The 24,418-nt window shown below is 51.0% G+C and overlaps 2 protein-coding genes across 2 annotated transcripts in view; one reads left to right on the top strand and one right to left on the bottom strand.

The window, feature by feature from the left end:
- Positions 1-7,816: 7,816 nt before the first annotated feature.
- CMTM3 (CKLF like MARVEL transmembrane domain containing 3) lies at positions 7,817-15,305 on the top strand. The gene is made up of 5 exons (XM_044256010.1): positions 7,817-8,009; positions 10,940-11,095; positions 12,135-12,230; positions 12,605-12,725; positions 14,212-15,305. Exons 1-5 carry the CDS (start codon positions 7,851-7,853, stop codon positions 14,238-14,240), a joined length of 561 nt encoding a protein of 186 aa, XP_044111945.1. The 5' UTR covers positions 7,817-7,850; the 3' UTR covers positions 14,241-15,305.
- A 665-nt stretch (positions 15,306-15,970) lies between these two features.
- The window catches only part of CMTM4 (CKLF like MARVEL transmembrane domain containing 4), a 67,828-nt gene continuing 59,380 nt past the window's right edge, over positions 15,971-24,418 (bottom strand). The window contains exon 4 of the mRNA XM_044256009.1: positions 15,971-23,563. Coding sequence (XP_044111944.1) covers positions 23,399-23,563 — 165 coding nt within the window. The 3' untranslated portion in view covers positions 15,971-23,398. The remainder of the gene's footprint in view (positions 23,564-24,418) is intronic.

Genomic DNA, 24,418 nt, shown 5'->3' with positions numbered 1-24,418 from the left:
ACAGATTCAAGAAATTCAGTAAACTTTAAACAGAAGAAACAAACAAACAAACAAAAAATGCCTATCAAGATACATCTTATCATATTTCTGAAAACTAAAGATGAAGAAAAAAATATTGAGAGTACCTACAGAAAAATGAAGTAACAATTTGAATGACTGAGGATTTCTCATCAGGTACCCAAGGAGCCCAAGAAGAAACAGCACAGTTTTCAAGTGTTAAGAGAAAATAACTGTCAGGGCACCCAGATGGCACAGCTGGTTAAGCATTCGACTCTTGGTTTCAGCTCAGGTTGTGATCTCAGGGTCAAGACTGAGACCTGCACTGGGCTCTACACGCAGCATGGACCTTGCTTCAGATTCTCTCTCCCTTTCCCTATGCCCCTCCTGCTCGTGTCCTCTCTCTCTCTCTCAAATAAATAAATCTCTAAAAGAAAAGAACTGTCAAACCCAGAATTCTATATCCAGTAAAAATACCCTTCATGAGAAGACACAAAAAGATGGAAGACCATTCCATGCTCTTGGATCGGAAGAATAAACATTGTTAAAATGTCTATACTGCCTAGAGCAATCTATACTTTTAATGCCATTCCGATCAAAATTCCACCGGCATTCTTCAAAGAGCTGGAGCAAATAATCCTAAAATTTGTATGGAATCAGAAGAGACCCCGAATCGCTAAGGAAATGTTGAAAAACAAAAATAAAGCTGGTGGCATCACCTTACCTGATTTCAAGCTTTATTACAAAGCTGTGATCACCAAGACAGCATGGTACTGGCATAAAAACAGACACATAGACCAGTGGAACAGAGTAGAGAGCCCTGATATGGACCCTCAACTCTATGGTCAATTAATCTTCGACAAAACAGGAAAAAATATACAGTGGAAAAAAGACAGTCTCTTCAATAAATGGTGCTGGGAAAACTGGACAGCTATATGTAGAAGAATGAAACTCGACCATTCTCTTACACCATACACAAAGATCAACTCAAAATGGATAAAAGACCTCAACGTGAGACAGGAATCCATCAGAATCCTAGAGGAGAACATAGGCAGTAATCTCTTTGATATCAGCCACAGCAACTTCTTTCAAGATATGTCTCCAAAGGCAAAGGAAACAAAAGCGAAAATAAACTTCTGGGACTTCATCAAACTCAAAAGCTTCTGCACAGCAAAGGAAACAGTCAAAAAAACAAAGAGGCAACCCACGGAATGGGAGAAGATATTTGCAAATGACAGTACAGACAAAAGGTTGATATCCAGGATCTATAATGAACTCCTCAAACTCAACCCACACGAAACAGGCAAACACATCAAAAAATGGGCAGAAGATATGAACAGACACTTCTCCAATCAAGACATACAAATGGCTATCAGACACATGAAAAAATGCTCATCATCATTAGCCCTCAGGGAGATTCAAATTAAAACCACATTGAGATATCACCTTACACCAGTTAGAATGGCCAAAATTAACAAAACAGGAAACAACATGTGTTGGAGAGGATGTGGAGAAAGGGGAACCCTCTTCCACTGTTGGTGGGAATGCAAGTTGGTGCAGCCTCTTTGGAGAACAGTGTGGAGATTCCTCAAGGAATTAAAAATAGAGCTTCCCTATGACCCTGCAATTGCACTCCTGGGTATTTACCCCAAAGACACAGATGTCGTGAAAAGAAGGGCCATCTGTACCCCAATGTTTATAGCAGCAATGGCCACAGTCGCCAAACTATGGAAAGAACCAAGATGCCCTTCAACGGATGAATGGATAAGGAAGATGTGGTCCATATACACTATGGAGTATTATGCCTCCATCAGAAAGGACGAATATCCAACTTCTGTAGCAACATGGACGGGACTGGAAGAGATTATGCTGAGTGAAATCAGTCAAGCAGAGAGAGTCAATTATCATATGGTTTCACTCATTTGTGGAGCATAACCAATAGCATGGAGGACAAGGGGCGTTAGAGAGGAGTAGGGAATTTGGGTAAATTGGAAGGGGAGGTGAACCATGAGAGACCATGGACTCTGAAAAACAGTCTGAGGGGTTTGAAGTGGCGGGGGGTGGGAGGTTGGGGTACCAGGTGGTGGGTATTATAGAGGGCACAGCTTGCATGGAGCACTGGGTGTGGTGTAAAAATAATGAATACTGTTTTTCTGAAAATAAATAAATTGGGGAAAAAAAAAATACCCTTCATGAATGGGGATTAAAAAAAAAAAAAAAAAAAAAGACATTGTCAAAAAGAGGAGAACTGGAGTGCCTGGGTGGCTCGGTCAGTTAAGCATCCAGCTCTTGATTTCAGCTCAGGTCATGATTCCTGGGTCATGAGATGGGCTCTGCACTCCGCAGGGAGTCTGCTGGAGATTCTCTCTGTCTCTTTCGCTCTAACCTGCCCCCTACGCTTCCTCCCCTCCACACACTCTCTCTCAAATAAATAAGTCTAAAAAAACAAGAGGAAAACGAAGAGAACATATGGCTAGTAGATCTTCTCTGAAAGAAGGGCCAAAGGAAGTTCTTTAGACAGTAGGGAGAATATACTGGGAAAGAAACACAGAATTTCAAGGATAAAGGATGAGCAACAGAAATAGTAAATATCTTGAAAATTAAAAACAGAATTACCATATGACCCAGCCATTCTGCTTCTGAGTATATAGCCAAAGGAAATAAAAATATCATGTTGAAGAGATATCTGCACCCCCATGTTTATTACAACATTGGACTCTTGATTTCAGTTCGGTGGTGATCTCAGAGTCCTGAGATCTAGCCCTGCACCTGGCTCCTGGCTCAGGGGGAAGTCTGATGGAGATTCTCCCTCTCCCTCTCCCCTGGCTCCTGCGTTCATGCTTTGCCTCTCTCAAATAAATAAATAAACCTTAAAAAAAGGGGGGTAAGTATACAGAGTTTAAATTATATAATTAACAAGCTAATGGATACATGGTATCCAGCTAAGAGAGAATTTTCGATCTTTTATAGCACGCAAGGAACACTTACAACATCTGATCTGTATCAGAACTCAAAATCACAAAAAGTTCCAAAAAGCAGAATATACAGAGCTGTTCTCTGAATAAAATAAATACTAAAATTTGATATTCACCATAAAAGTGCAGCCAAAAATTTATCAAACTAAACATTTTTTTAAAGATTTTATTTATTTATTTGACAGAGAGAAATCACAAGTAGACTAAACATTTTAAAATACCTTTTAAATTATTCTTGGATTAAAGAGGAAATTTAAAATGGAAACTACGAGCTAATTAGAAGTGGATAAAAGCTAGAGCATTATTTTAAGAATGTGTCCTAAGCAGTCCTCAGAGAAAAATTTATAGCTTTAAATGCCTTCATTAGGAAACAAAGACTTAAATAAAGGATAACCCAACATACAACAAATAAAATGAAACAAAAACTAGAGGTCAATTCTATTTATGAAAATAAAGGCAAAAATCTCCCCCCAAATACTAACTAAATGAATCTAGGGGTTTATCAAAATAGCGAAGCAACATGACCATTAAAGGCACATCCCATGAATATAAGGACAGTGAGCCCTGGGAAAAAAATTGCTATCGTCAGTCACCACATTCATAGACTGAAGGTGAAAAACACCACATTCTAAAAGGAGAAATCTGTACGGCAAAAATGCAAAGTAAAAGACAAATGATAAGCCAGGAAGAACTATTTGTAACTCAAATTTCAGAAAATGGACTAATTTCCTGAAAATATGCTTTCTTATGTGCCCATTTTTTTAAACCAACAATTAATAGAAAAACACACAAAGTATATGAAAAATCAGTTCTCAGAAAAGCAAATGCAAATGGTTGTTACATATGCAAACAAACAAAAAGCAACCAAAAAAAAAACCCACCTCCCGACAACCCCCCCCACCCCCGCCTTGATCCACTCATAACTAGAGAAATGCAAATTAGGAACGCCCTGAGGGATTTATCTTTAAATACCATTCTCCAGTAAAAACCAGAGCTTCCTGGAGGAATCTAGGGCTGGGATGGGGAGAATACAAAATGAACCTGACGCATCTTATAGGGCCAGAAAATAAGGAAATGGGGAGGAGGAAAGGATGGGGGAGGGGTACCCAGAAGCCCACCAGTAGGAGCTAATAAAGGCCAAAGATTCAACAATTTAACAAACAAATCAAGCATGATAGTATTCAATTATAACCCAAAGAATAGAATAAAATAAAAAAAAATCAGTGCAGAACAGAAAATATTCCTTACGCAGGAATGTAAAGGGAATTAGCAGCACCTTCCTTCATCCCATAGCAGACACTTCCTGGTGCCATCTGAGTGACAGGTTCTGGGCTGGACGAGGACAGTCTCCCATGCAGCTCACAGCCTGTGGTGGAGGAACAGCAAACACAGGCATCCAGTCACCTCAAGCAGGGGCACCCCTCGGGTTCTCCTTGCCTCCCCCTGGGCCCTTTGAGCCACCCCAGTGAGTCACATTTATTTATTTATTTATTTATTTATTTATTTATTTATTTTGCACGAGTTCCCTTTCAGTAAAGTGAGATAGAGATTACTTGAAATAAAATGCAACCATTTTAAATGGAGCATTTTTTTTTAATATTTTATTTGTTTGATAGTGAGAAAGAGAGAGAGAGAGAGCGCACACACACAAGTAGGGGGAGCAGCAGGCAGAGGGAGAAGCAGGCTTTCTGCTGAGCAGGGAGCCCGATGCGGGGCTTGATCCCAGGACCCTGGAATCATGACCTGAGCGGAAGGCAGACACTTAACGACTGAGCCACCCAGGCGCCCCTTAAATGGAGCATTTTGATGTGCTTTGACAAATGCATATTTCTGTGCAACAATCACCCTCAATGAAAATAAAAAAACAGTTCCAGCGCTCCAGAGAGCCTTCTCCTGCCCCCAACCCAGGTCACCACTGATCCGACTTCCGTCATCACAGCTGAGTTTCGCCTGTTCCAGAAATTCATAAAAATGGAATCATACAGCATGTACCCTTTTGAGCCTGGCTTTTTTCATTCAACATCATGTCTGCAAAATGCATCCCTACTGTTGCATCTGTGTGTGGTTTACTCCTTCTTCCTGCTGAGCGCATTCCAGGGGCGGAAAGCCCCCCGCAGTGAGTTCATACTCTCTGCTGTAATGTGCCATTGGGCGTTGTGCAGTTTGAGTAATTAAAAAATAAAGCTTTGGGGGGTGCCTGGGTGGCTCAGAGGGTTAAAGCCTCTGCCTTCGGCTCAGGTCATGTGGGATCGAGCCCTGCATCAGGCTCTCTGCTGGGCAGGAGCCTGCTTCCTCCTCTCTCTGCCTGCCTCTCTGCCTGCTTGTGATCTTTGTCTGTCAAATAAATAAATAAAATCTTAAAAAAAAAAAAAAAATAGAGCCTTGGGCCCCCAGCGGTGGCTCGGTCGGTTAAGCCTCTCCCTTTGACTCAGATCAGGATCCCAGGGTCCTGGGGCTGAGTTCCACATCTTTGCTCAGCAGGGAGCCCGCTTTTCCAGGCTTCTGCCCCTCCCCCGCCTTGTGCTCCAGCTCACGCACCCCTATGCACTCTCTCTCTGTCTCTGACAAGTAAATAAATAAAATCTTTAAAAATAATAGAAAATAAATTAAAAAATAAAAATAGGGCCACTATGAACGTTCAGATTCAAGCCTTCCGAAACACACGCGCTTTCATTTCTCTTGGGTAAATCCTTCCAAATAAAATGTACAGGGCAGGGCACCTGTATGGCTCAGTGGGTTAAGCCTCTGCCTTCGGCTCAGGTCATGATTTCAGTGTCCTAAGATCTAGTCCCGCATCAGGCTCTCTGCTGGGCAGGGAGCCTGCTTCCTCCTCTCTCTCTCTCTGCCTGCCTCTCTACCTACTTGCAATCGCTCTTTGTCAAATAAATAAATAAAATCTTTAAAATAAAATAAAATGTCCGGGGCACATGGTATGTCTCTAACATTTTAAGAAACTGCCAAACAATCTTCCGCAGTGGGGGTCATCACTTCCACCCCCATCAGGGGTGTATGAGAATTCCGGTTGTTCCACATCTTCTTCAGCACTTGAACGGGAGAGTCCCCTTTTCTGAAGCCATTTTAATTAGGTATAAAATAGTATCTCACAGTGGCTCTAACTTGCACTCCTAGATGTCTAATAAAATTGAATACATTGTCAAGTGCTTACTGGACATTCATATATCTTCGTTGGATTGTCTGTTTAAAACTTTGGCCAATCAAAAAAAAAAAATTGGGTTGTTTTCTACTTCTTAGTGAGTTACAATTTTGAGCCAAAATAACACTGATTAGTATCGGGTTGTCTCTGTTCTAACCCTCACCTGGCCTTCTCCCAGGGGATCTAGAGTAAGCTCCAAACACCAGGGTCTGGTTCTTTACCATCTGTCTCCTGGCAACCCTTGGAACCGGACATAACCAGCCAGACGCCTATTACCAAGAATCATCTCATTCAGGGGTCTCCGGACACACTGTTGACCCACTCCCCGCAAATTAAGGTGATGCATCCTTGCATCCTGCAAATGCAACCTTCCTAGCACTGCTGTTGAATTAATAAATAAATGAATGAATGCCTCTTACCCAGCAGGAGGTGCCATCGAAGTCTTCTTTGAGAAAATGACACTGTGGGATGATCCCAGAGTGAAGAGTTCATCAGGTAAGGAGGTGGAGAAGAGCATTCTGAGTAGCAGGGTCAGCAGGCTCCAAAGCCCTGGAGTGAGGAGGGAGTGCAATTTGTTCAAGAAACTGTAAGGACTATGTGTGGGAGAGAGAGGGAGCAGAGAACACCAAGAGATAACGTTTTTAGTCTCTATACCAAGACTCTGAGCAAGATGGGCCTCTCCCCATTTCCCAAGGCTTGGGGGATAAGGGAAATGGAAGTGATCCTGATTGAGGATTTAAGCACCTTTCTGGCTGCCAACAGAGGAAGCAAAGAGGCCTCTTAAAGACATGTTTCCAACAGTCCTGGGAGGGGACGGGAGTATTCTGGGGCCTTCTAGAGGTCTTGGTGATGGTGAAAAGTGAACAGAGACAAAGAAGGCTTTAGGAGGTGAAGAGGTACAGGCCTTGGTGATGGACTAGCGGTAAGGGTGAGGGAGAACAAGGACAACCTCGGGTCTCAGATCTTGGGGGGGGGGGTAAGGATGGCTGGTGGTGCCCTTCATTGGGGCCCAGGTGCCCTCTGGGAGTCCCCCGGGTATGAATGAGAAGAGGGAGCAGAAGGCAGGCTGGGGCAGCCAGTACTGGAGGCCAGGCAGGCCAAAGATGGGAGGGGAGGCCAGGGGAGAAAGAGGGAGTGGGGTGGGGAGCTGACCGCTCCACGAAAAGCGCAGGAGGACCAAACAGGGGTCTTGCCTTTTGGGCGCCTGGCTTCCTGGGTCCTGGACATGAGCAAGGACACGGGCAGGAAGCTAAACGACGCACGAGTGTACTCAAGCTTTCAGGGCAGGCAGAGAAGACTGGAAGCCCCGACGGGGCGTTCACGGGACGCAAAAAGAAGGTCTCGGAGCTCCGGGCCAGGGCTGTGAGGAGAGTGCGGGGGGTGTGAGGGGGCCTCAGGCCAGCCCCACGGGCGCTCCCGCCCCGGGGGGCCCGGAGCAGCTGGGCAAACTAGGTCGGAGGGGAGGAAGGGAGGAGGAGGGGGGCGAGCGGAAGAAGCGAGCGGGGCCGCGCGGAGCGGGAGACGGCTAAGGAGGGGAGGAGGGGACGAGGCAGGAGGGGCGGGGCGGGGCGGGGGCGGGGCGGTGGGGGATGCGCCCCCGCTCCTGGGTCTCGCCTTTTTCTCCTTCCGCACAGCCCGGGTTTCCGCTTCCCTCCCCGGTGCGGGGTGAAGGAGCGGGGCGCGCCTCGGTCCCTGCCGCCGCCGCCGCCGCCGCCGCCGCCGCCATGTGGCCACCAGACCAGGAGCCCGACCCGGACCCGGACCCGGCCTCGGCGCGCGCCGGCCGCTCTCCGCCCGGCGCGGCGATGCCCGGGCTCCGCGCCCTCCTGCCGGCGCGCGCCTTCCTCTGCTCGCTCAAAGGCCGCCTCCTGCTGGCCGAGTCGGTGAGTGCGGCGCGGGGCCCGGGCATGGAACCGCGGAGGCGCCGTCGGGACTCCCGGGCCCCACCGAGCCCTCGGAGGCGCGGAAGACGGGCGGACCTGGGAGCACTTCCCGAGGCGTCGGGGGGCGCCGAAGCTCTCAACGCGGGAGGCAGAAACGAGGCGAAGCCCGAACCCAGGCCCTTCGGGCTCCCTGACCCAATGTTGGGGGCTGCTCGGGAAGCCTGAGGCCCGGGCCTGCCAAGGCGACGGGCGGGCCCCTGGAAACTCAGCCCGGCACTGTGTGACCTCGGGCGCCTCCGCCGTCTCTGGGCCCCCGGAACGGGCTGCGGCCCCGCATCTTCTGGCATCCGTCTTGGGCGCTCCGCTCCCCAAACTCTCCCGCCATTCTGGCTGCGCCCCGGGAGAAATCAGCCGGCTCGGTATTTCACGATGCCCGAGTCGGGGCCAGGGTGGGCTCTCCGCGCCCCTGCCTGCTTTCCTGGGCGCAGGGAGGGCCGGCCGGGCCTCGAGCTTCAGGGCGGAGGCCGGGGTGGACTCCGGCCAGGCAAGACGGGGAACTGCGGGAAGTGGGAAGGGGACCCCCGGGATTGGGTGAGGCCCGGGCCGCACAGTGCGGGGTGTGCAGGCCGACCCCTCCCCCCGGGTGCAGGGGGCGGGGGCGGGAGCCCAGCGGGGTGACTTCATCCCCCTCCTCCCCTCCCCTGCTCTGATCCAGCCGCCCCGCCCCCGCCAAGCTCCTTCCTCCTTCCCGCAACCCCCACCCGGGCCTGTCAGGCCTTTGTCTTGGGGACACTACGAGAACTCCCGCACCATCCGCGGGTGGGGCGGGGTCTTGGTGCTGGGCCTCTGTGCAGGGAAGGGAGCGAAGTGGCCCGGCGCAGGGAAGGCGAGATGAGGAGCAGCTCTTGTTACTTAGATCCCCGGCAGTTTGGCTGTCCCTGTTATTCCCACTTTGCAGACAAGAAGGCTGAGGCTAGGACGTCTAGGGAATTTGACAGGATTTGAGGGTCAGGTGAGGGAAGGATGAGAGTGGGGATCAGAGGAAGGAGGCTTCTGCCCCAGACCTCTTCTAACTATTGCCCAGGGCAGATGGCGGGAGGCCTTCCTGCCACTTCTTCTACCCCTGGGGTCAGCCCAGAGGTCATCAGCCCACACTCCTCTCGTTGCCTCTGGTTGGCACCCCAGTCCCAACCTGGAGGTGGATGGGAGCCACTTTTGCAGAGAAGCCTTAAATCCACAGGCTAGTGAGGGACACCAACCCCAACCCCCTTCCAGCCAGCCTCAGACGAGGCCCTTGGTGGAGCTGGGTGTCAGGAATCCAGATCTAGGAGGATGAAGAAGTAGGGAGGAAGAACTGGTTAGAGTTGATCACAAAGGGAGCCACTCTGGTCAGTCTTGCCTCCCTCTGGTCACCCCTCACTGCCTCCGGGCCCAAGGAAATGGGGAGGCTGAAGGACAGGAAAGGGGAGGAAGTAGCCACCAGGAATCAGCGAATGAGGAAACAGGAAAGAAGGGGAGCTTCCCAGAATCCGGCTTTGGGGGGTGGTGGACAGGAAGGGGAGGGACATAAGAAGAGGACTTGCAGGGTGGGTCAGGGTCTCATGGCCTTGTTTTCCTGGGAGGACCCTCTCTGTGCCTTAATTTGCCATCTGTTCGGGTTGAACCCGGCTACTTCCCTGGCCCTGTTCAAGGCAGTTTTGGGTGCCCTGGGGACTCCCTGGGATCTCTGCAGCTCATTTGTCTGAAGCAGCCACAGTGTTTCCTGTGGGGCATCTCAGTGTCCCTACAGGGCCCCCTGGGCTCCACTCCAAGCTACTCAGCCATAGACATGCTCAAACCCTGCCCAGCCATAGTGACAGAAATCAAGACAGATAAAGGCCAGCACTCATAGGGCAGGGTTCCTTAAGAACTACAGGTGTGTGGTCAGCCAGCCCTGGGTTCAAATTCCGATGCCTTCTTATTGGCCCCATGATACTGAGCAACTCACTTCACCTGTCTGTCCCTCAGTCTTATGATCTGTGAGGTGGGCTGTGGGCAGCACCCGTGTATGGGTGGTTGTGAGGATGCCCAAGCCTCAGGCCCTGGCCAGGGAAACAGCGCCTCATATGGTCTGCAGAACTGGCCAGGGGGCCTCAGCATCTTCAGGCATCAGTTCCCACCCACAGCAGGTGGACAGGGCAGCGGAGAATGCTGATTCTTGTTCCTTAGTGCAGCGTGCACTGAAGCGGCAGGGTCAACGCACTCCCCTCCCGGAGGTTTTTTCTTCGTATGAACTGGCAAACAGAAAACCCAAAGAGTTAAATCATCAATGCCCATATACCCACTGCCTAGACTGTACAGTTGTTAACCTGCTGCCGGCTTTGCTTTATCACGCATCTTATCCTTCTGTCTGTCCACCAGTTAGGTTTTCGTGCAGAATAAATTACCTGCATCAGTACATTTCAACTCTGAGCACTTCATCATGCATATCATTAAATTCAAGATTTGTGTATTGTTTCGGGAGTTGGGTGTCATTTGTTGAAGTGGTTCCTGCTTCATGAGCTGCCTCTGAGACTGCTTGGGTTTGATTTGCCCTGTTGTGCACCATCTAAGTTGGGTGGATTCTGCCATAGAGCCTGCTGGGGTAGGGGGGCTGGGTATGCAGCCGCAGAAGGCAGCCTCCTGGGGGGCTGGATACACATGGGAAGCTGGGGCGTCCTGACTGGGTCCTGACAGGGCACAGGCACGGGAATCAGGGTGCAAACCTGTGCCCAGAGGCCTCAAGGGCAGCAAGCATGTGGGCCAAGGCCCCATGATCGGGTTCTAATCCTGGCAGCTACAGGACTGTGGGCAGGTCGCCTCCCCTGCTGGAGGGACCTCTGGCCCTGGCTGCAGAGCCCAGGGCCAGGGGTTGTAAAAAAGGTTCTGATTTTTCCTCCCATCCCCTCCAGGGTCTCTCATTCATCACCTTTGTCTGCTATGTGGCGTCCTCTGCATCCGCCTTCCTCGCAGCGCCTCTGCTGGAGTTCCTGCTGGCCCTCTACTTCCTCTTTGCGGATGCGATGCAGCTGAATGACAAGTGGCAGGGCTTGTGCTGGCCCATGATGGTGAGGGCTGGGCCCAGGAGGAAGGGGCTGGCTGCATTTTGACCCTCATCCTTTCTTCAGTGCGCCAAAGGGGCTCTTTACAGTTGGTTGGAGCCCGGACTCCCCACTCAGCAGACACGTGACCCAGAGCAGGTTGTCTTACCTCTGGGAGGTCTCTGGATGAGGCCGAGAACCCCAGCTGACATCCTGGCCACTGGCCACCAGGTGGCGCTGTTGCTCCCAGCCGGGCCGGCTGGAATGAGCCTCCGCCGCAGGAATTCAAGCCATTTCCACAAGAGCAGGACAGGTTAAATGAGGACTTGCGGGGTTCAGCCAGACCCCAGCCATCTGGCAGCTTGCCTGGTCACCCAGGAGGCCCCAGAGCCCCACCTCAAACTTTGCTGTTTGAGAAGGGACAGAAGGGCTGCGAGTGAACCCTGGTTCCTTGGCTTCATATCCAATGTGTTTCCTGATGGGCTGCACCCTGTGTCCCCATTTTGGGAACAGGTGAGCAGAAACCATGATAGGTAAATGTATCTGCCACAAGTATGTGGCACAGCGAGGCCCAAGGCCAGGTCTCCCCCCACTGGAGAGCCAGCAGGAAGCAAGTGACCAGGTTTCCCACATCCTTCTCATCGAACAGGGAGATGTGCTTGTGGGCCCAGCCACAGGGCAAACTGCAGGCTGGCCCATGTCCTGTTGTCCACTGGGCAGGGGATGGCCAGCTGGACCCGGAACGGGGCAGCCCAGCTGCTGGAAGCCTCCAGGGGCACCTGGGCAAGGGCAGGAATGGGAGTGGCGGGGGAGAACTAGGGAGTGCAAGGTGGGGCCAGGACAGGGCGGGAGCCCCAGGGGTGCCAGACCTGCAGGGCACCAGGTGTGTTAATGCAGCCTGCAGGGCCCACTGTCCCCTGGGAACAGTGGGTTCCAGCCCCGTTCCTGCCACCTGGTGCCCTTCTGAGCCCATGCCCCTGTCTGGGCTCCCAGCCCTGCTCCAGATCCCAAAGCTGTGCTCCACTCCTGGGAGCCCAGGGCAGTGACCACGCCCACCTCTCCCCAGGACTTCCTGCGCTGTGTCACAGCTGCTCTCATCTACTTCGCCATCTCCATCACAGCTGTCGCCAAGTACTCGGACGGGGCTTCCAAAGCAGCTGGGGTGAGTAGCCACCCTAACCCTGGAAGGGGTTGCCCAGCAATGCCCCCTCAAGTTCACCCCACCCCTGATGGAGCCCCAGATGCCCCTTGGACACTCAGCGTCTGGGGCAGAGTCTTTGCCCACAGGGGATCTCAGAGATTCCAAACTCCTCTTACTGGAGACTTAATCTGCCCCAAGTTTTGAAGGCTGTTTGCCGAGCCAAGGTAACAGCTCATTTTGCTTCTTGTTGGTACCGGGAGGGGTGTGTTTGCTGTCTGAGCTACGTATCCGAGCATATCGAGCAGGGCGGCAGCTTCTCCACTTCTCCCGGGCTCTCGGACCCGGGACTCCCAGCTTCTGAGGATTGGTCCCATCCATCCTGTCCCGTCTCACAGGTGTTTGGCTTCTTTGCCACCATTGTGTTCGCAATCGACTTCTACCTGATCTTTAATGATGTCGCCAAATTCCTCAAACAAGGGGACTCAGCAGAAGAGAACACAGCCGATAAGGCAGAAGGTAGGTGGCCACCCTGTGGGTTTTCACCTGGGACCCTGGCTTCTCAACCCAGGACTGTTGCTGGGGACCCTGTTCTCCTTTAGGGATACTAGACAAGTTTGAGGTTGGAGGAGCATTCCCTCTCCCAATATGGGCAGGAAATGGGTTCCCAGCCTGGTTCTCCTGTCCCTTTATGGGACATGGATCATAAAGCGGGCTGGGCTGGCTCCCCGGAGCCTCGGACTTTCCAGGAAAGGCATGCTGAGGGCAGGCCCGGCACCTCCTGCTGACAAGACCTTCCCTCGTGAGCCCCCAAGGCAGCCGGAGCGGCCACCTACCCTGAAACCCAGGCACCTGCCCAGTTTCACCAGCCCGTGGCTCAGGGGCCAGAGAACCAGGTTCTCATCATTACCCGCAGCACCTGGGCAAGCTCAGGTTGATGAGCAGAAACCATCCTCCTGCTAAGAATGGATGAGGCTCATATCTTCCCATCCGGTACTTCAGCCACACCTAGGGTCACTGACCCTAGACATTTTCCTTAGGCCTTTGTGACCTACTCATTCCCTGCCCTGGGTGTTTCTAGATCACTAGCCCAGTAAGCAAGTAGGAAATGACCATGGAGACATGTGTTTGAGTATTGTGGGCTTTGAGACTTGGAGATGGACTATGATTTTTTTGATGTAAAATGATTCCTAGTTTATGTGTTAGAATACAGCAAGTCCTCCAAATCAGACCAGTCTAACCCTCGGGACAGGGCCAAGGGAGTCCGGGTTTACAGAGGCTCTCAGAGCTCATCCGTGACCCGGCAACAGTGTGAGGACAGACTGGGGCTCCGAGAGACAGAGTTGGCCGGTGAAGGGGTGTCCCTCCCTGAAATGAGCAACTAGCACTGGGGCTGAGGCTGGAGGGTTAACGACTTGGGTGCTTTTCCTTCCTGGAGTGGGGGTTCCAGAAGATTCTAGAGAGTACTCAATATTGGACTTCAGGAACCCTTGACTCAAAATTTAGATAGGCCCTTAACATCATAAAATGTGTCTGATTACCATATAAAATTCGGACTGGGGGCAAGGGGGACTCAAACTATAAGATGGCTAAAAAGCAGCTTCCTGATTTTCTAGTATATTTTACTTTCTTGTGCCAGAAAAGAACTGACCCCACCCTGCCCTGCTGACTTGCATGGTAGGGTTGAGTTTGGTGAGTTTTCACGCTGAAGCCCCAGCCCACTCACGGCCCAGGGGAGACTGGAGAGGGCCTGGAGCAGGAGCATGTGGGCTCCCCGCTCCATGTGGTCACATCCTGGAGGTGACAGCTGCTGCCACTGCAGCATTGGGTCCCAGGCCAGCCCTCCTGCCAAGCTGCCACCACCAACAGCACAGTCCATGCGGGAGGGGTCTGAGCCTGGGGCTCTAGCCAACAGCCAGAAACCCAGCCAGTCCCCCCAGAAACAGCTTCCAGGCCCCGCTGGCCTACAAACTCCTGCCAAGCATCCCCTTTGCTTTGCTTTCAGAAGAGAACTCCGACTCTGACTCTGACTGAAGCCCTGCCCCAACGACCCGAGCCCCGCAGGCCCCTACAGTCGTGCCTTCTGGCTGGGCTCCGTCAAGAAGACACCACGTGCGCTGAGAGAGAGGCGGTGACTTCTCCAGCAGCAGTGGGAGCTCCTGACAGAGCCGGCCTCCTCACGGCCCGAGGTGACACGCCCAAGCCTGGCCTACCCAACAGCACCCCTCGGCTGAGCAGCATCTAATAACCACTGCACACACGGGGGCATCGTGAATAGTCTGCCACGCCTCCTCATTTCTGCCCCACAGACCTTTAGCCTTGTACACTCTCTGCCAAAAATAAGCACAAGGGGACAGAGCTGATGGGGCCTTGTTACCTCCGTCACCTGCAGCGGGGAGGGGGGTAAAAGTAGGACCAAAGCCACCAGAGGGCCAACCTGCTAGGCCCCCGGGATTTTTGTCTGCATTTGGTGTCCCACTCACGCCAGCACTTTGTTGAGAATGATCCTTGCAAGATCTTCTGTTCCAGGAGCACCAGTTCCCTCTTCGTTTTTGAAGCAGGAAGAAAACTGACCTTTGCTGTCCTCTAGGAGCAAGCAGGTCACAGTGCCCAGAACAGGCATCCCTCACCCTGGGGGGCCACGTCTTCTCCGGGGGACCTGACAGCTGTAGATCAGCTTACTAGGTCCAAAAGATCCGGATACCTAACCATGAAATAACTGACGGTTTCTGGGGGGGCTGGGCAGGCCCAGCCAAACCTTCTTTCCCGGGGGCCCGCCAGCCAGCGAGGGGCTCTCGGGCCCTCGGGATGATAGTCTCTCGACACCAGAGCAGGTCTCCTGACTGCCTTTCGAGAGGTGAGATGTGCCTTCTGCGTTCACCTGAGGATACGTCCTGTGTATGTTCAATGGGATTTTATAACTTTTGTAATTTTTTTTTCTTTTTTTACACAAAAGTAGCTTTTTAAATGGCATTTCCTCTGACCCAAGAGGCCTCATGAATGAGCCAGATGTGGACCCATGTCTTGGGCATTTGTAACCTTTGTTCTTCTCTTGCATGTGAAAAAAGCCATAATGGATTAAACCAGACTGACTCCGTGCTTGGAGTGTATGTGTTTGAAAACAACTCACACCACCCAGGGCAGTGCAGTCCAGTGTCCTGTTCAGCACAGATGGCTCCTGTCGAGGGTGAGTCTGACAGCTCCGGGGCTCAGCTCTTGCTCCACAGCTCACATCGCCGACGCCTCTGACGCATGTGCTCTCCCTCACTCCTCACACAGTCCTGGTTCACAGTACAGGAAACTGAAAGAAGGTTCTGGAGCTTGCCTTGGTCCCTGGAGCCCCTTTGAAGGGGCCCAGGGCCCTCTCACTTAGTGTCAGGTTAATGACCTACCGCGCCTCTGAGGCAGCCACAACCTGGGGCTCTCGTGGTTTGGAATCTGGTTGCACAGGGGACCTCAGAATTGGAGCCTGGGGATGACGCTGGGTCAGCATCTGGCCTAGGCCTTGTGCTCCAGCTTTTGCACACGTTCGAAAACCTGTCTGAAAGCTGGCGTGCAGATGCCGAGAGGAGTGTATGGCGGGAATTTCTGCCCCACCTTGCCTGTGCAGGTAAGCCAGCCTTGCTGCCTGTCGACACCCACACCATGGCCCCTCTCGTGGACGCGGACTGTGTTCTGCCTCCACCTCCGAGGCCTGTTTCAGAAACTGGGTCCACAGCCTTCGAAAGTACAGAGGGGAAGTGAGAGCAAGGACAGAGACAATGCCACTTTTATGTGTCCATTTATTAAACAAGTACTCCTTCATGACAATTTAATACAATATTTATTAGCGATTAGTGTTGAGAAAATTATTTTCCTCTACATACAAAAATACAGATTTGAACACTATGAAAACAATCAGGACAAGTACCATGAAAAATAGGTCCTTCAAAAGAAATAAAGGGGCAAAATTGAGGGCAATGTGAGGCTCTGTCTGCTGTCAGGGACAAACCGCCAGGAGCAAAGGCTTTGGGGCGCCAAAACCACTCCAAATGGATAGAGTCAAACCCACAAGCTAGAGTCTGAGAAGCCAGGTGACCCACCAACAGCATAAACCATTGTGTGCCACATGGGCATCACCTCAGAATGCCCACAGCTGTGTCCAACTAGCAAAGGAAATAGACTTTTTAGAAGCAAAATGTAAAATGTTAAATTAACATTGCCCTCCAAAGTGCCACCGGGCCAAGTACCAATGAATAATCATATTAGAGTTATTAGCCATCTGACTTGACGTCCTTTGTTAAAATAATTACATATTCTGACCCTTCAAAGGGACAAAAGAGAAGCTATAATCTTACGTTTCCATAAATCCATTCCTTCATGTTGCAGCGGCTCAGCTAGTTTACTCAAGAATTTTCTTGACCAGACAGAACCCACATCCTACAGGAGTGGGAAAGCCAAAGGAGCAGGTAGAGGCAAATCTTGATTTCATGAAGCTCCTCGCAGCAGGACATCTATTTTGTCCAGGCAGAAAATCAGAAAGGGCCACGGAGCCCACCCCGCGCATCCGTAAACCAATGTGAGGTCCGAGAAGGCCAGCCAGTGGAGGCCGCGCGGGCAGCCCGTCTCCCGCGGGCAGAGGGAAGCCAGCCTGCAGGGCAGGAGCACTGGCCCGAGCCGGTCCTGGAAGACATCAGGCTGGAGAAGGCCCTCAGCCTCACCAGCCCCCAACAATGGGGCTCTTCGCTGTTTTGGACCCAAAGACGGGGGAGTCAGCACCACGTGTGTCTATCCTTTTTTATGAAACCACTTTCTCCTTTCTGCTTGAGGTGAGCAGTGGCTCTCTAACTGACCAAGTGGTTTAAAAATGCCAGATGCAGTTATACTGATTAATAATCATTTCACAGAAATATACTCTTACTCTCAGACTGTTGAAATAAGCAGAAACAAGTTGCTGGGGAGAGAAAGCAGCAGAGAGGAGACGGGAATAGCCAAGGTGGGTTGTTGTTTTTTTTTTTTCTTTTTTAAAATACGTAACGAAGTTTAAAGGGATAATGGCCAAACCTCAAAACCATCATTGCTAAAAGCAATATTAAAAGGACACAATCTAAAATCATGCTACAAAAATAGTGTCATCTGGTTTAACTAAATGTACATCTTTTTTTCAATTCCATGATTGACAAGTGTTTATGTGACTGACACACGGAAGGCACCAAAGGTGAAGAGATTATTATTTGTCTTAAAATATACAAAGACAGAATTACCTACTTTGTGGGGAGGGGGGAGACACATACAGTCATACCTGTAATAAATAGTTAAGTGTTTTTGCCACGGGTTCCTGAACCCCTACAAACTTCAAAATATACAAATAGTTTCGATCCCTACATTCGCTTCGAGGGAACATCAAAATCAAGTTATTAAAAGCACTGGTTTTATCCACATATGTCAGTTTCATCATGAGGCAGGAATGGAAAACTCATTTTGGGTTACAGAGTGGAAGCGCTGGAAGTAGGCAGCCCCCATGTGGGTCTGGACCGGCCTGGGGGTCCATGCAGGCCTCCTGCCCTCGTCCTCTCCCAGGGAGCCGGCCCTCCCCCAGCCTTGGGTCAGCCAGTTCTCTCTTCAAGCCCTGATGATTTGCCTTCCTCCATTCTCTAGAGAGTGGAACAGAGTTTCAAAACTTGCAAACCTATTCTGGAAAAGGCAGGAAAGCAAAATGGCCCACAGAGGGGGGCAGCCATCCATTAGACCCGGCCTGGGTACCTCCCCCGCTCCCCCGTGTCCTCACTTCCTGGTTAAACAAGATGCTTCCCACCAGTGTTTGGCATCCTCCTCCAGAGACAACTCAGATTTGACCCGTTCAGACTATTATCAAGTCCCATACAAACCAGCCCCTGAATCTACCTGTCACACCTCCACTCCTCGGAGGCACAATTCGGAAAAGAAACTTCAGGCCGAGCCCTAATCCCATCACCAGAGCTCACTCAGGTCCTCTGAGACAAGTTCATTGGAACCAAAAAAGTTCTGAGAGCTCCCTACAAGCCAGGCTTTTAACCCCTTAATGAAGGCTCTCTGCTCTCTGACCTTTGTGTACAATGCATCCCAAAGAAAACCGGCCACTCCCAGGAGTCTAATAAGCAAGTCACCAAATTAATGTCCTGGCATAAAAATGTAGACAAAAAAACTAACCCTATAAAAATGATGCACTATTAAAGGATCCATAATCTAAGTTTTACTTTATGCAAGTTGCCACTGATTCAAGCTCAGTGGGCTTATAGGTAACTTTTTTCTGTACTGTTGATTGAATAAGAAAAACTGGAAAGGAGGGAAAAAAATCCCCAAGGTTGGGAAATGACATCCAAATGGAATAAAAATGTAATCTAGACCAAAACACATGAGGACCCATTGCTCTGTTTCAAGCCCAGGAGTGTATAAATGCCACTTACAGGTGTAAGGAAAAGTCAACCGGAACATTCATTTTCAGAAGGAAATTCCCGATCGACAGGTATTGAGGGTGTTTTCTGTCAGAAATGGCTTCTAAAGAAAAGCAAGGGACAGGGTTCAAATATTTCAAACTACCTTTTCAACCAGACAGTTCTTATGATCTCAGTAATATCTGCTAAGGAGAGAGGAAACACAAGATTTTATGAAGAGCCAGGAAGATTTACAAAGCTCAAGGCGGGCAGCGTCAGGGCGGCGTTCCCTCTAGGCCGGCACACCGAAATCTGAGGCACCCCGAAATCTGAGGCACCCCGCCCAGACTCAAGAGACACCCAGAGCCCAGTCAGGGCTCCAAGGCGGGCCAGTCCCCACATCCAGCTCTCACTCTCAGGCTGATTCCAAACACAAGACCTCATTTTTTCCAACGCAAGAGGATAGGAAGGTAGGTCACCAAGTACATTTTTTCCAAATGGCCCAGGTGGGTCACCACGTGTGGTGTGATGAAGGATCCCCCAGTACACAGCTGGGTGTGCTGAGCCCCTCCCTCCTCTCACTGCCCGAACAGGCCCCACCCCCTGCTCCCACCTCTCCAGGCCATCGCCTAGCTGGTCCTCAGAGTGGGTGCTTGCTGATAAGGTAAGAAACACTCAAAGACAGAACCCCCTGGGTTCTGTAAAGTTCACTAGGAACTAAAAAAGCGTCTGGGACCTCACAAGCTCATGGCAATCCCTGGGGCAAGAAGCAACTTTTTATTTTGCTGGAGAGAATCAAGCGGCACAAGCCTTAAGTCTAGAAAGTGTTTTCTGTTTTGTTTTGCCTTTTGCTACCTGTTTAATGTCATTATTTTCCTATAAACAAGATAGGGAAAAAACATCAGGTGGCGGTAAATGACTTCATGGTTGCTTGGTTTTGAACACCGAGGCACGATGGGGACCACTTAAACCATCACTGACTCCCAGAATCACTGAACTGGCCACACACTGCCTCCACACCGCTATTCATCTTTAGGGAAGATCTTGCAAAGCCAGAGATTAGAACCCGCTCCACCTCTTAAACACATGCAGGGGTGAGGAATTTCTTCCCAAAGAGCACACGAGTGTCTACAGAAGGACCAAACACAGGATATGACACACGGAGGCATTATTCCAGGCTTACTGGCTGCAAGCGAGAATTCACATACGTGCACAGACAAAGAAGTTGGTGCTTCCTCTCCCCAGGAGACTGCCTATGGCTTAACTGAAGACTGAATCACTAAGAAAGCATCAAAGAAAGACCGATGAAACTGCAAATTTTAAGAGAGTAGACATGTTTTTAGTGGAGTCAAAAGCTCTCACCAGAAGCATCCAACACATCAGATTTACCACCTCTACCCATGGGCAAGAGCATCCTTGCCAGGGGACTGTCACGGTGCCCCGAGGGCTGGGGGTGGGCTCTGCCTCCCGGAGCTGAACCTTCAGAGCCATACTGGGTCCCCACTGGCTTCCGTGTGGCTGGGCCAGACTCTGCCCATAAGGGCACTTCATCTCTGCTTGCCGAGAAAGCAAGGGGGCTGGACAGGCTATGCCATCCCTGCCTTTTGGTAGGCAAAGGTCATCCCTCTTGGACAAGTGTTGCATAGAGTAAAAATCGAAAATAAAATACTTTGTATCAAACTTCTATGAGAGTGTAATCCGTACTGCCTTTGTCCTTCCCTGGCTTTCTATGAGGCCAATGAGGGTCTTTAAGCCTCCATGACTGTAATCCTTCTGTTTGTAAGGGAAAGACCTCTCTCTCCATATCTTCAGCAGTGAAAAAAGACACAGGAGAAACGGAGGGAAAAAATACCACATCAACTGAATCAGTGCCAAGACCAACCTTCCCTGAAGACGTCAGTGTCTGCATCCATCCAAAACCCCCAGAAGTTCCCCGAGATGCTTGCGGGTTTCAACCACACAGTGTCCAGGAACAAATTCCAACTTATACAGCAACTGCAGTTCCCATCAAGTCTGGCTCCCACTCTGAAAGCCAGCATCATCCTACCAGAAAGCTGAGCAACATGAAGATTGCCTTAGCCTTAAAAATCCCCCAAACCAAATCAATGTGGTCCATATTGGAACTATTAAATGCACAAATAGGCTTCCTTCAATTTGGAGAAAAGGGGGGGGGGAAGGCCTGTTAAGCCCCCCTACATCTAGACTATCTTGTTTGTACACAGACGCAACACAAGGAAAATGCAGGCAGCGTCACACCTGCCCTCGACAGCCAAATTCCCTCCACCAGCGCTCACTGCCACAGTGCCCGGCGCGACCATCTGTGTCACCACGCCACCCAGGTTTGTGAGCTAGAGAGCGGGCCTGGCCGCTGCTGGGTTTGCTGGGAGCTAATTAAATATAAAGCAATGTATTTACAAAAAGCATGGGGGAACCTCATGGCACAAAAGATATTAAATAGTTACAGGGACATAAATAATTCTGAAGATTCTAACACTACGATGCAAACTGACTCTAAGCCCCTCTGTGGCACAAGATGCCGTCACTTGTTATCACCTGTAAGCCTTTACAGTTTTGATGGACTTCAGAACCATTTCTTGCAGCTTTCAACACATCCTCAGGAGATCAACAGGCCCTTTTTCACCAGACGATAAACCGGTTTTATTGTAGTGACTTCGGAAAACTTGGGCAGCAAACCTGCCTGAGTGGTATTTTTTTTTTTTTCCCCCTGATCTCACTTCAAAGGCGGCTTTTTAGTGAGGCCAAGTAACATGATTCCGGCAGATTGCCGATAAAGCGCAGGGTGGTCTTTCCAAGTGGGCCCCGCTGAATGCAGGGCTGAGTCTTCGCCACCCTGTGTCTAACTGGAACTCTCAGAGGGAGATAAGCCCATTTTTGACGACACTCAACAAATGGAGAATAAATACACAAAAGGAGCAGATAAAATCCAGATGTCCTAATCTCCTCCAAAGTCACTACATCTACTAAGTTCAAGGTCTGCGACTCCTGACTGGTGCTGCCTCCCAACACAGACAGGGGCCGGGGGCTCCATCCCACCTGCGTGGGAGCGGGGGTCTGCACGGGACACAGACAAGGAGCTTACACACGTGACCCAGGCCACTGCCCCAGAAAGGAAGCTCAGCAGAATTCCAATCGTACTGGATGGCCTGTCCACGGGGCTAACCCCTTGCCCCCACCCTTCAAGAACTGCAGGCTGAGCAGTGGGACCTGCACTGGGAAATCAGAGGCATGGGCAGGGGTGGACGCTTTCTCACCTATGCTGTGTCCCCCCCACTGCCCAACACACTCACGTCCGCTCCCCCCTTACACGGTGCCCGGCCACCACTGCCATCGTCCACCACTCCGCGAGGTCGTCCCAGGGGCTCTCCCGGGGCTGCACACTTGTCCCCCCCAGCGGGACAGGTCTCCTCTCGGGGGATGGCCGAACGCAGAGTAAGAAGAGCGAGAAGAAGGTCTGTAAACATGAACAGTTCAGAGAGGGGAAACCGACAAGGGAAAACAATTTTTCCGTGAGCAATACAGTTAGTCTCCAACAGGAAGAATACGAAGGACAAAAACCACTACACTACAGCATCAGAGGGGCTCAATGAACACATTCACTACATAACCTTCACTTTCTCAAGAATCCGTTCAAAATCTGACGTCACCAGAATTCTTCCCCACAACTTCCAAGATCAGTGTTCATAGTTAGGACCCTGAGGCACGAAAGCGACAATCTGTGCCTCCCGAAACATCAGTGAAACCATGTGTCGTGGTGGAAATTCAAGTATTTTCAAATCCTAGACAAACCTACTCAGAATCACTTTACAACTGTCCTCAGGCATTCAAAAATTAGCACACGTCCCTAAAACAGAGATGTGTCCCCACCCGTGGTCCATGAAGCCAGCAAATGGGCAAGCATTCTGGCTGGTGGAATGGACTGTACTTTTTTGTGTGACTTTTACCTGAGAAGGTAAAACTGCAGGGAGTCTGCAATTCGGCCTCCAAGTAACAAGGGTGGGTAGGAAACTGGAAAACAGGATGGTCCCATATTTCTGGAGGAGATCGTGGGATTCGGGGAGGTGACGCATGGGAGGAGCAGCGGAGCGAGTTCTCAGCAGGGCGGGAAACGAAGGGCGACCTTCCCGCATGGCAGCAGGCCTGCCGGGCTGTGCCCGGAGGACAGCAGCTCTTCCCATCCCCATAGAGTCCAGACCCTGCAAACAGCTCCAGCAGCACACCCGGGGCCAAACCCTCGGCGTCTCCACGGCCCAGGGATGGAAGACGAGGAGCAGGGGAGGGGTCCGGGGGGAGGACTACACGCTGCCGCCCGCGGGGGCCTGGCCAGCGACTACTGCTGGCTCTTCAACCCTGCACCTTCAGTCCTTGATTTTTTTTTACCCCTCTTAGCAGCTCCCATTAATCCAAAGTCTTGACTTGTCACAAAAACCTAGGACAGGGTGGCTCCGCGTCAGATGTGAATGAAGCCTGTACTCGGGGACAGTGAGGACCTAGAGGAGACACGGCAGCCAGTGAGTGAGGCTGGCGGCTCGACAGCTACCGAATGCTGGAGAAGCTGCGGGCCTCTCCCAGCCGCCCCTGCCCCCGTCTCAGCAGCTGCCGTTGGGGTCCCGCCTCACAGACCCGCCAACAGGGCCACTCTCCGAAAACCCTTTCCCGGAATGAGCTTTTACCAAGAGGACAAAATTCAGCTTAATCACAGGAAGATCTGACGTGACGAGGAAAAGAAAACTTGGTTGGAAGGGTGGGCACGAGGATGAGAGGGAGGAGGGCCCCTGGGGCTCATGTGTCCAGGCGCTGAATCTCAGGGCGACCGTCCACATCTCTGGACTCCGTGCGGGCCCGGATGTAGTCACTGGCGCTCTGCTGGTGGACACTGACTCTCCATTTCTGCACCGCCAGGAACGTGTTCACCGCATACACCGCAGTTGCCAAGAAGCCAAATATCTACAAAACACGGGCACGGTTAGTCCTCGGACCATTAGCCGTCGACGGGGTGTCCGGGCAGGACCGGCCCCGAGCGGCTCTTGTTGACCTGAGCCGTCCCCACAATGCCCAGACCCACTGTTATCTGGCTATCAGACGACAGCCAAGAGTGTGGTTAATCATGATGCCCAGAAAGTCCTGCCTGACCAGAAGACAGACAGCCTGAGGTTTTCTCTTGAAGTATTTTGGATCTATGAAACACACACACACACACACACACTTCATGAAAGTGCCTCTTTTTCGTGGCCACTGGTCTCGGGTAAGAAAGTACAATGTAGCCAAAATACCAAACAGAGAGCAAAGGAGTGTCAAGCCACAACGCCTGACGTCCCAAACTGTGGCCCCCAAGCCTCTGCCTGCTGCCCAGATGCCTTCCCCTGGACAGCCCCAGGTGGGCAGCTCCTAGGTGAGCAGCAGCAGAATTTTAATGATTTGCTAATGACGGATCAACCTATCAAGTGACACCTAGGTGACTAGCTTGTTCCGTGGTTTTTTACAAACCTTTTAAACTCCCCTTCACATCACGAAAGTGCTGCCTGTTCATTATAAATACAGAACAACACAGAAATGCAAAGCACAGAGAATCTTAACATGATCTGCTTCCTACCCTGCCTGCAGAGGCATTCTACCTTGAAGAGAAAAAAAAAAAAAAGTCATCTGACTGCTAAATGGCATCAGGACTGCCCTCTCCTTCATTAAGAGCCCCACACCGACAGATCAGGCTCTTAAAAGCAACAACACTAACAGATACCCAGAGCTCTGTTGCGAACAGACGAAATGAGTGATTCTCAAACTTGAGTGTGCACCTGAAGCGCC

Source organism: Neovison vison, chromosome 7 (assembly GCF_020171115.1).
Source record: "Neovison vison isolate M4711 chromosome 7, ASM_NN_V1, whole genome shotgun sequence".
In the NCBI taxonomy this organism is placed as follows: Eukaryota; Metazoa; Chordata; class Mammalia; order Carnivora; family Mustelidae; genus Neogale; species Neogale vison.
The sequence above is the reverse complement of the archived record's forward strand: the minus strand, read 5'-3'. Positions and strand labels throughout refer to the sequence as shown.